General features: G+C 39.1%; 1 protein-coding gene across 1 annotated transcript; it reads left to right on the top strand.

Moving 5' to 3' along the window:
• The first annotated feature begins 8203 nt into the window (after positions 1 to 8203).
• On the top strand, positions 8204 to 9142 carry LOC136174487 (olfactory receptor 5W2-like). Its single transcript, XM_065944672.1, has one exon. It carries the CDS (start codon positions 8204 to 8206, stop codon positions 9140 to 9142), a length of 939 nt encoding a protein of 312 aa, XP_065800744.1.
• The last annotated feature ends 2961 nt before the right edge of the window (positions 9143 to 12103 follow it).

Genomic DNA, 12103 nt, shown 5'->3' with positions numbered 1-12103 from the left:
ATATGATTTTAAAGGTTTATATTTCACACACTCTTATAGTCACAAGTACACACATATTGTGGTTTTTGTTTTTATAAACTTATACTGCGTGATGCAAGAGAAACAAAGTTGTCTTAAATAGTTCAGATGAGAATTTGTTGTTATTAAGTCTAAGTTTTAGAAATATTTTAGTTCTGAAATACTGCATACTTCATGTATCAAGAATTTGCATATGGCTCTTTCCCTTTGATGAAAACTTTCCAGAATTTTCTACTTTTTTCAAATTTTGCTGAGTTATGTTTTTGTTTGAATAATATTTCAGCTCCCTTAAGAATTATTGTATTTCCTCAGAAATCTTCGAGTCTCTTTATGTTCTATGGCATACACTGTACTTTCTATACTAATGAATATAAGCTAATGCTAATAAAAATCATTAATTGATTAAATAGCTATATAACTTAGAAGAAATCTCAAAATCATTATGAAAGAAAAAAATGAGGATTTTAAATTCAAGATGAAATCTAAAACTAGTATATCTTTTGATTAATATATTCAGTCTTAGATCTAATAATTATTCTATTTGAGAGATAAAATGATAGTGGGCAGAGGATCTGACAATTAGATGGGTCTTGAGAGGGACAAGACTGTGTCTTTTAGAATTCAAGAAGCTTTGTTTACCACATATGGAAGAACCATAAATGCATTATGCTGACTAAAATAGGCAGACAGATAAAGGTAAATACTGTAGAGTTTCACATATATGTTGAATCTTAAAAGTTCAAACTCATAGAATTAGAGAGTAGATTGATCGCTTTTTCCAGGGTCTCAAAGGTGGGCAAAATCAGTAATAATGACCAAACTTACTATTATTCAGTGAGTAAGTTCTGGAGATCCAATGTATATGACAACTCTAGGTACTAATTCTGTGTTATAAACTTGAAATTTGCCAGGAGAGTAGATCTTAATGGTCCTCATTATACACACACTCAAAATGTTAACTGTATAAATTAATGAATCATTTATTAACCATACCGTGGTGACCATTTCACAATAAATCAGAGCTTCATTTTCAATACCTTATATGTACTATTTGTCAATTTTAACTGAATAAAGCTTCGATAAAATGAAGGAAAGAAGGCTATAAGGATCAATGGACAGGACATTAATATCGTTATAAAGACCAAAGGACAGGACATTAGTATCATGCATCATCATGCTATTATTATTGTTGTTGTTCAGTCCCTCAGTCGTGTCCGACTCTTTGCAGCCCCATGGTCTGTAGCACACCAGGCCTCCCTGTCCCTCACCATCTCCCAGAGTTTGCACAAGTTCACATTCATGGCATCAGTGATGCCATCCAGTCATCTCATCCTCTGATGCCCTCTTTTCCTTCTGCTCTCAATTTTTCCCAACATCAGGGACTTTTCCAATGAGTCATCGGTTCGCATCAGATGGCCAAAATATTGGAGCTTCAGCTTCAGCATCAGTCCTTCTATAGTGAATATTCAGAGTTGATCTCACTTAAGATTGACAGGTTTGGTATCCTTGCTGTCCAAGGGAACTTCAGGAGTCTTCTCCAGCGCCACAGTTCCAGGGCTTCAATTCTTTGTCACTCTGCCTTCTTTACAGTCCAGCTCCCACAACCATATGTGACCACTGGGAAGATCATATCCTTGACTCTATGGACTTTGTTGGCAGAGTAACATCTCTGCTTTTCAACACACTGTCCAGGTTTGTCAGTGCTTTCCTGCCAAGATGCAGTTGTCTTCTGCTATCGTGGCTGCAGTCACCATCCGCAGTGATTCGGAGCCCAAGAAGAGGAAATCTGTCACTGCTTCCACATTTTCCCCTTCTATTCACCTTGCAGTAATGGGGCTGGATGCCATTGGCTTAGTTTTTTTCTTTTTTTTTTTTTATATTTCAGTTCAGTTCAGTCGCTCAGTCATGTCCGACTCTCTGCGACCCCATGAACCGCAGCACGCCAGGCCTCCCTGTCCATCACCAACTCCCGGAGTCCACCAACCCATGTCCATTGAGTTGGTGATGCCATCCAACCATCTCATCCTCTGTCAGCCCCTTCTCCTCCTGCTTTCAATGTTTCCCAGCATCAGGGTCTTTTCAAATGAGTCAGCTCTTCGCATCAGGTGGCCAAAGTATTGGAGTTTCAGCTTCAGCATCAGTCCTTCTAATGAATACCCAGGACTGATCTCCTTTAGGATGGACTGGTTGGATCTCCTTGCTGTCCAAGGGACTGTCAAGAGTCTTCTCCAACATCACATTTCAAAAGCATCAATTCTTCAGCACTCAACTTTCTTCACAGTCCAACTCTCACATCCATACATGACCACTGGAAAAACCATAGCCTTGACTAGACAGACCTTTGCTGGTAAAGTAATGTCTTTACTTTTTAATATGCTGTCAAGGTTGATCATAACTTTCCTTCCAAGGAGTAAGTGTCTTTTAATTTCATGGCTGCAATCACCATCTGCAGTGATTTTGGAGCCCCCCAAAAATATAGTCAGCCACTGTTTCCACTGTTTCCCCATCTATTTGCCATGAAGTGATGGGACCAAATGCCATGATCTTAGTTTTCTGAGCGTTGACCTTTTTGTTTTTGTTTCTTGAAGGCTAGAGCTAAATCTTTTTGTTGAGAAAGGGTGGACATTGTCATATATTTGAACAACCTTACAAGACTGAAAGACGTTCTTAATTATCAATTAAAATTATAAAGCTAAAAGCCACTGATGTTTTAGGTTTTCAAACTGCCCTATAAAATTTTCTTATGTGAAAACATTCTAGATATAAGTAAAGTCTAAAAAATGCCTCTGTTACTCAGGCAGGCCTTTGTTTGACATTATGGCATTTTAGGGAAAGATCACACAGTGAATAAAAACCTACAGAAAATTCTTGTTTCAGATAAAAACTTCAAATCTATCTCTAATGTATTTCATTGATTTGTGCAAACTCTTTTGGAATTGCTGCTTACGAGCAAAAATATGGCAGAAAAACATTGAAGTGTATTAAATTCCAAGCAAAATAGAGTGTCAATAGATTGCTGTGAAAAACCGACATTCACCTACATGATGTAAATTTATTATAGTATCTAAACACTAATTTCATCTATAATGGAAGCATTTTATTAGATATACTTTGTGGTATAAAAATGAAAAAAATTAAGCCCATTAAATGGAAGGCCAACAATGGAATCTATTGACTGATTCTGCCTTTCTGAGAACTTGCATGGTTGAATAACGAATTATGGGAAAATTACTTTAAGAATCAATAACTAAAATAAAAAAATACACAAGAATGTATAATAACTCCTCTATCTTGAGATTTTGCAAAAGAAGAAGTCTACACTAAAGACTTTGGTGGGTCCTACCCTGTCTGCTTCAGTCCTCATCACTATACTCCCCTTCTTACGTCACTTGCATCTCATATATCCACCAATGACTGATTTTAAAATGTCATCATACAACTGCAGCGTTATCAACGACAGTGTGTTGAAAGACACACTCAACATTGAGTTGAAAGAGCCAGACATGTCTTAGCGATTGAACAAGCAAACAAACATATAAACACATTATGATTCTTAAGTACTCAAAAAGTGTAATGACTTGTATTCTTAGTTGGATAGGTATCTTTAAAATATAAGGTTGGATACTTCAACCTTGTCTTCAAGTGTTACTTTCATAATATGTTTGACATGTAATGAGCTTTCAGTAAGAACTGATTGTTGAGATAAAGCAGTGAAGGTTCCAACTAGTCACATACCTCATAGTTGACATCCAAATTTAGAGTCAGACTTTCTCAAAACTCCTATCCCACACTTAACCTTTTAAAATCAGACAGTGAGGAAATTTGTATGGGCTATTTTCTCATAATAAAATGCACTGAAATGAATTATATCTGGTTTACAGATAATACTTTGTCTCAAAAAGAGTGAAAACTTGGGTCTGTCATTGTCTCAGTCATTTCTGGAGCATTTCTACAAGAAGAATAAAGAAGAATGGATGGGGAACGTTGCACTCTTTCTCTTGGGAATTAGTAGTAGCCCTGTAATCAAAGTGACTCTATTTACCACGTTTCTGGTTGTTTATCTCATTATTCTTGTTGCAAGTCTCAGTGTGATTGTTTTAGTTAGCTGCACACACCCATGTACTTTTTCCTCAGCCACCTCTCCTTCAATGACGTCTGCTATTCCACAGACACTGGACCCAGGATGCTGGCAGGCTTCCTCATCAAGAACAAATCTATCTCCTTCTATGGCTGTGCTCTGCAATTCCTGATCTCCTGTCCCTTGGCAGGTTCTGAGTGGCTACTGTTGGCAGTCATGGCCTGTGATCGGTATGTGGCTATTAGCAACCCCTTGCTTTATACAGTCAGGATGGCTGGCGAGGTGTGCTCACTGCTGATGGCTGGGGTGTATATGGTGGAAGTTATAGATGCTTTGATAAATAGAATATTAACCTTCTACTTATGCTTCTGTGGGTCAAATGAAATTAACCATTTCTTCTGTGACGTCCTTCCTCTCCTCTTGCTATCTTGCTCAGATACACAGGTCAGTGAGTTAGTCATATTTCTCATTTTGGGCTTCGCTGAACCAATTACCCTTTCAGGTCTCTTTGTGTCTTACTGTTACATCATCCCAGCAGTGATAAAGGTCCACTCTGCTGAAGGGAGGTTCAAGGCTTTCTCCACCTGCAGCTCCCACCTAACTGCTGTGGCAATTTTCTAGGGAACCCTGCTCTTCATGCATTTCAGGTCAAGTACTTCCTACTCTCTAGACAAAGACAAAATGACCTCCTTGTTTTATACCCTTGTGATTCCCATGTTAAATCTTCTGATTTACAGCCTACAGATCAAAGATGTGAAAGAGGCTCTGATGAAATGTGAAAATAAAAAATGGTTTCATGAAAATTTGCTCATATACACAATAATTTATGAAAATCAAAATTGGTTTGACTAATGTTGTGTGATTCCGTTTGTATTTATCCTATCTTCCAATCCTAGCAACATGTATGATTTCCTAAATGCCACAAGTTTCATTTTATATCTTAAACTTCTGTTTAATACTCCTTATTTGTGGAACATTCTCAGACTCTTCATTTGTCAAATTTGTGTTTCTTCAGTACTTATATGTGTTAATTTTTTTTTAATTAATTTTCTGAAAATTAGTGTTTTCTAAGTTGCTGTTGCACTCTATGTGGGCTTGCTTTCATGGTGACTCCATCTGCTTTTATACTAATGAATCTTGCCATATAATGGAAGTGACCAATGCCAATTAAGTAATTATTAAAACTATTTCTAACAGACTGTAATCATGACATAACATAAAAAGCCTTGCTGTTATTCAGTCACTGTGTCCAACTCTTTGCGACCCCATGCATTTAAGCACATCAGGCTTCCCTGTACACACACATAAGCCTAACATCATTTTTATTTAAAAGCTAAAAGTGAAATAGTGTAGGAAACTCCTAGTTATCCCTACGGAATATACATATGTTGAGATTTTTGATGTTTTTACAAAATCTTTGTTTCATGGATGTGTTTAATGGAGAGTGTTGGTGGTTGTGTATCTGTGTAGGTGTGTGAGGGTGAACGGGTATGCATTTGTTTTCTAATGTAGTGAATGAAAACTAAGAGGCTACGTAAGGACTGGTGAACTGGAAATTGCTTGCAGATCAGAGGCATTCACTGTTTCTGAATAAGTACAATATGGGCATTAAGGTAGAGGGGGACCAGAGACATACTTCTCTAAAGGTCTATGTTCCATGTGCAATCAGCTCACTTGTATGAAATAGCAGGTGATAAATTACATCATATCTGTTACTTATTCATGAGAGACTATGGGTTCACCACCCAGGGACCAGACTCAGAGATGATTATATAATCTGGGTCAGGCAGGAGGCAGTGCTGAACCCTCCTGCAGACAGAACTGCATGCACCGAACTAGTCAGGAGCTCTGGGACAGGTACTGATATCCTTGTTGTTTCTTTGATTTATATTTGAGATTTCCTTATTTTTTAATGCTTTTTTGAAAGAAGGTATTTTATATAAACAAAGGAACATATGAAATAGTACACACATTTTTATTTTAGTTAGTTGTACAGCTTGTTTATTTTAAGTACATGTAACTAGGGAATAAAAAAGGAGCAAACATGCATTATGGAAATGGTCAGATGATTTTACTATTTTAAAAATTTACCTGTTATATTATACATTATATATAACATGTATAAAAGCTTTAAAGGAAAGTATTTTTGCTTAATTATGTCTTTCTAAGCAGATATACGAGTTAAGTCCTAGGGTTGGAAACCTGCACAGTGATTACTAGGCCACTGTTCCAAAGCTCTTCTCTATCACTCATCTACATTCAACTCCTTTTTTTTAAATTCTCCTAGAACATAAGAGGACAAGTGGAGGAGAAGGGAATGACAGAGGATGAGATGGTTGGATGACGTCTGCGACTCAGTGGACATGAGTTTGAGCAAGCTCTGGGAGTTGGTGATGGACAGGGAGGCCTGGTGTGCTGCAGTCCATGAGGTCACAAAGAGTCAGACCCAACTGAGTGACTGAACTGGCTAACTGATGACATTATATATCACACAATTGGTTTGGGTAAAATATAACAGTGGGACATAAATTCCATTGTCCTTCCAAAGACAAATAATTCTTAAACCAAAGAAAGGCAGAACTCAGTGATACTGAAGAGAAACATGGCTCAAATAAAATAATCAAACAATATTAAAATTTTTAGGGAACTGGAGTGGGGCCACAGCTCAAATGTGAATGTTTCCGAGGTTACAGAAGTCTGACCATGACAATATTTATGCTATGTGTCTTACAAAACCGTTATAGCAGAATACAAAGTGTGGAAGAGAGTAGGTTAGGGCAGAAAGGACTCATGCAGCAAACTAAGCTTTCTTTCTTGCCTCTATGACCCTTGCTACCAGCATCTCTGCAACTGGATCTCAAATGTTCTTCATTATCTCCCTGGTATAACTGCAACTTCCAAGCAGAAGAATGGTCAGCATTTCAGCATTTAGTTCATAGAGACCCTTGCAACCTCTTTTCCAAAAATCACCACCCTCTCTGTCCCAGCAGGTCCTGAATCATGAACCATCTATCCCTCCTATGCTGAGGTTGGAAGGACTTGAGAGGTTAATGGGGAAGTGAAGACTTCTTATATTCAGAAACTGGCTATCGTCCTGCCCTCTCCAAAGGGGGAATAATAGAGCAATATATTCATCACCTGTGCTTCTTACTTACTACTCTTCTCTAACACAGGATATAACATTTCTGTTGTTGCTAAGTCGCTTCAGTCGTGTCCAACTCTGTGCGACCCCAGAGACGGCAGCCCTCCAGGCTCCCCTGTCCCTGGGATTCTCCAGGCAAGAACACTGGAGTGGGTTGCCATTTCCTTCTCCAGTGCATGAAAGTGAAAGTGAAGTCGCGTGGGACTCCTAGCGACCCCATGGACTGCAGACTACCAGGCTCCTCTGTCGACGGGATTTTCCAGGCTAGAGTACTGGAGTGGAGTGCCAGCACCTTCTCTGAACAACATTTCTACATCACTGAAAAACAAAACAAGCCAAAACACCCAGCAATCTTGTCAGAAGACAAGTTATGTGAACCACCTAATTGTTAGACCCTTGCTTCGCTCAGAGCACATCATTTTGTTAGTGTTAGACAGAAACAGCAAAGTGTTAGTCACCCTGTCGTGCCTGACTCTGCGACCCCATGGACTGTAGAGCCCACCAGGATCCTCTGTTCATGAAATTCTCCAGGCAAGAATGCTGGAGTGGATAGCCATTCCCTTCTCCACGATATCTTCCCGACACAGGGATCAAACCCATGTCACCTGCATTGCAGGCAAATTCTATACATCTCAGCCCTCAGGAAAGCCACAAACATGGTCATAAATAGTACACAAGTTGGATTGGAAACAGTCTGATTTAGTTCGGTTGCAAGGGCACTGCAAAACTGCACAGTACTTTGCAAATGCATTGTTGTCAACATTATTTTTTCATTTATATAAAATTGGAGAATATTTCTCAGAGTCTGTTGGCCTCATGCAGTCCTAGGAAGGTCTGTCTCTTTTCTTGATTACTGAAATCTACAAAAGGACCCGGAGTTTATCTATAAAAGTAGTAAATTGATATATTTACCTCCACTTCCATTTCCTCTTTCACAGCCAGGAATTTCCCGACATACCTGAGGGATGACTGCTGAGAACTGCAGTGTGGCTCCTGACTTCACATTCCGAGGACTGTCAGACAACAGGCATGTGCAGCAGGGCCTCTTCCTGCTCTTCCTGCTGGTTTATGGTGTGACTGTGATTGCCAATGTCGGGATGATCCTGCTGATCAAGGCGGACCCAAGACTGCGTACACCCATGTATTATTTCCTGAGCAGTCTTTCCTTCTGTGATGTCTGCTACTCCTCTGCTGTCTCTCCCAAGATGCTGGCTGATCTCCTATCTGAGCATAAAAGGATTCCATTTGACTTGTGTGCCATGCAGATGTATTTCTGGGGGATATTTGGAGATGTGGAATGTCTCATGTTGGCTGTCATGGCTTATGACCGTTATGTCGCCATTTGTAATCCACTTCTTTATACAGTTTCCATGTCCAGAAAACTCTGTACCCAGCTAATATCTGTTGTCTATGTGGAAGTTTTGGTAGATTCAGCAATCCACACCTGTTGTACATTTCGATTATCATTTTGCAGTTCTAATGTCATCGATCACTTTTTCTGTGACTTCCCAGCCTTGCTAGCCCTCTCCTCCTCAGATACATCCATCAATGAGATAATGCTGTTCATATCCAGTAGCTGTGTTGTGGGGACCAGCATTATCACTGTCCTCCTCTCCTACACCTGCATCATAGCAACCATCCTTAGGATGAACTCAGCCGAGGGGCGACGCAAAGCTTTCTCTACCTGTGCTTCCCATTTAACTGCTGTGGCTATATTTCACGGCACGCTCCTGTTCATGTATTTCAGACCCAGCTCGAGTTACTCCATGAACACAGACAAAATAGCCTCTGTCTTCTACACAGTTGTCATCCCCATGCTAAACCCACTGATCTATAGCTTAAGGAATAAGGATGTGAAAGTTGCCATAGGAAAACTAATCAGTACTAAATTGTGTTCTGAGTGATACAGTGTTTTCAACCGAAACTACATATGTAAAGATTCGGGGGGCGGAAGCTCAGGTACTGATAGATGCTTGCGGTCTCATCATTACAGTCTTCTGGATATTCCCAATCACTTACCTCTGTGCCTAAAGTGAGTGTTGAAAGTAGTCATCAGTTATCTTAATTTGTCTTCAGACTAAGAAAGGGGAGCAATGTGGTCACTTTGCTGTTTTGCAGAGAGGGTCTTTTTATACCTCTTTCCTTGGGTAAGCCTTCTGTGAGATAGCATTCACTGAGCAACCCCTCCACCTATGTCAATTCAACTTACCATCCTATGATTCCAGTACATTTTTTAAACAACAGGTTTAATAAAGTTGCTAAGCAATAAGGAAATACTAGTGGGTCAAATAGTATTTTTGTACATGTTTTATGTACTTGTATCACCCTATAACTCTGTCATCATAGTATGTAAAATTGTAGAGGTAGTGAATAAATACTTTCATATATAAATAAATTCATAAAAAATAAGAATAAATGTAAAATCATTTGTTGTATTTCAAAGCTCGATAAACACAAGTTCTTTTCCTTTCTCATTCACCCATTATCTATTTTGATATTTATTATGTTGGGCTTCAGAATGCCATTCAAAAACACTTATTGATTAAATGAACGAGGGCCCCTTGCAATATCAAACAAAGGAGTCCTTGTAAATTTACCAAATACACTAGCAAGAACCCCTCCCTTTATTTCACTTTATTCTAGTATATTTCCTGTGCCTCGCAGGTGGTAAAGAACCTACCTGCCAGTGCAGGAGGAATAGAGACGTGGACTTGATCCTTGGGCTGGGAAGATCCCCTGGAGGAGGGCTTGGCAACCCACTTCAGTATCCTTGCATGGAGAATCCGATGGACAGTCAAGCCTGGTGGGCTTTAGTCCATGGGGTTGTTAAGAGTCAGGCAAAACTGAAGCTACTTAGCTCACACGCATATTCACTGTAAAAGAAATATATCTCTGTTTCATGCCTCCAGCCTCAGTTGAATGAATAAGAGACAGGGATCACAGGGATTGGCAGATCTTCTTGAATAGTCTATTCCTTATAATTCTGCCCAATAATACCACTAAGTAGACTTAGGATCATATGTACTAGACTGCTACTACACTGCAGAGGCTGGTGATCATCCTGAGGATGTTCTATCTTGCCAATATTGCAGAGACCAGACACGGTGCTCTCCACAGAGGTACAGAAACTCATGATTGGAAGTTGGGGGATGAAGAACCTGGATCTTCTTTAAAGGTCATTGGGAAAGACAACTCCACCTCCTGAGGTGTTCCTAGCATTAGCCTTTTGCTGTCATTATTTTTAGTCACGAATTCGTGTCTGACTCTATTGTAGAGTGCCAGGCTCCTGTGTCCATGGGATTTGTCAGGCAAGAATATTGAAGTGGGTTGCCGTTTTCTTCTCCAGAGGATCTTCCTGACGGAGGGATTAAACCCGTGTCCTTTGCATTATTAGCCATTATCAGTTAATATTAAAAAAAAAAAAAAGCCCAATTGCTATCTTTTAAATGAAAGAGAAAGTTATCATCTTAAGTATTGGTATACAGGAAAATAAGAAACAAACACAAGGTAATGTTTAGAATTGTATTATATTTGCAGTGATTGATATTGGCTCTCTGTGTATCTGCAACATGTACTGGAATGTTATTCTAAACAGAATTTTAGTAGTAGTTATCATAAAGAGCTGAATGTTACGTAATTCTAGTATTCATTCCAGTAATTTATTTAAGTTAATTGATTATTTATCCATTTAAAAAAAAAAAAACAAAACATAGCACTATGTCAAGCCATCATGCTGTCAAGAAAGAATCCTGTAAACACACTTTTCAAAGCCTGGAAACACAGTAATGGGATCTACAAGGTTTGTCCCTTAGATCCTCTTCCCTAACATTATATATCCCTTCAGTGTACATGATGTGTTGTATGTTATGTACCTCACATATCATAAGCCTGAAACAACATATTAAAATGAAAATGCCAGCACGTTATTTGCCAGCAGTGACTTATTACACAAAGTCTAAAGAGGAAGAAACATGTTTTACTTGTTGTCCATGTTGCTCAGTGCCTGTCATGTCTGACTCTTTGGGACCCCAAGAACTACAGCATGCCAAGCTCATCTGTCCTCCACTATCTTGCTCAAATTCATGTCCATCTTGGGAATGGCTCTGTCTAACCATCTCATCCTCTGTGTCCCCTTTGCCTCCTGCTTACAGTCTTTTCCAGCACCAGGGTTTTTTCCAATGAGTCAGGTCTTTGCATCAAGTGGGCAAAGTTTTGAAGCCTCAGCTTCAGCATCAGTCCTTCCAATGAATATTCAGAGTTGATTTCCTTTAGTATTGACTGGTTTGATCTCCTTGCAGTCCAAGGGAGTCACAATACTCTTCTCCAACACAACAGTTCAAAAGCATCAGTTCTTCACCGCTCAGCCTTCTTTATGGTCCAACTCTCACGTCCATACATGATGACTGGAAAAACCATACCTTTGACTACACAGGTCTTTATCAGCAAAGTGATGTCTCTCCTTTTTAATAATCTGTCCAGGTTTGCCATCACTTTCCTTCCAAAGAACAAGCATCTATTAATCTCATGGCAGCAGTCACTGTCCCCAGTGATTTTGGAGCCCAGGAAAATAAAATCTGTAATTGTTTCCACGTTATCCACTTCTATTTGCCAAGAAGGTTAGTTTACATTCCAATCCAAAAGAAGGGCAATGGCAAATAATGTTCAAAGTACCACACAACTGCACTTATTTCACATACTAGCAAGGCAATGCTAAAAATACTTCTCCTAGGTTTCAACAGTACATGAATAGATTGTCCAGATGTAAAAGTTGGATTTAGAAAATGCAGAGGAACCAGAAATTAAATTGCCAACATCTGTTGCATCACAGGAAAAGCAAGATAATTTCAGAAAAACATCTGCTTAAA

This window comes from Muntiacus reevesi, chromosome 9 (genome assembly GCF_963930625.1).
Source record: "Muntiacus reevesi chromosome 9, mMunRee1.1, whole genome shotgun sequence".
In the NCBI taxonomy this organism is placed as follows: Eukaryota; Metazoa; Chordata; class Mammalia; order Artiodactyla; family Cervidae; genus Muntiacus; species Muntiacus reevesi.
Note: the sequence above shows the minus strand (reverse complement) of the source record. Positions and strands in the feature narration are given on the sequence as shown.

Excerpts from the sequence above, each read along its gene's own strand:
- LOC136174487 (XM_065944672.1), top strand. The coding sequence starts at position 8,204 with ATGACTGCTGAGAACTGCAGTGTGGCTCCTGACTTCACATTCCGAGGA.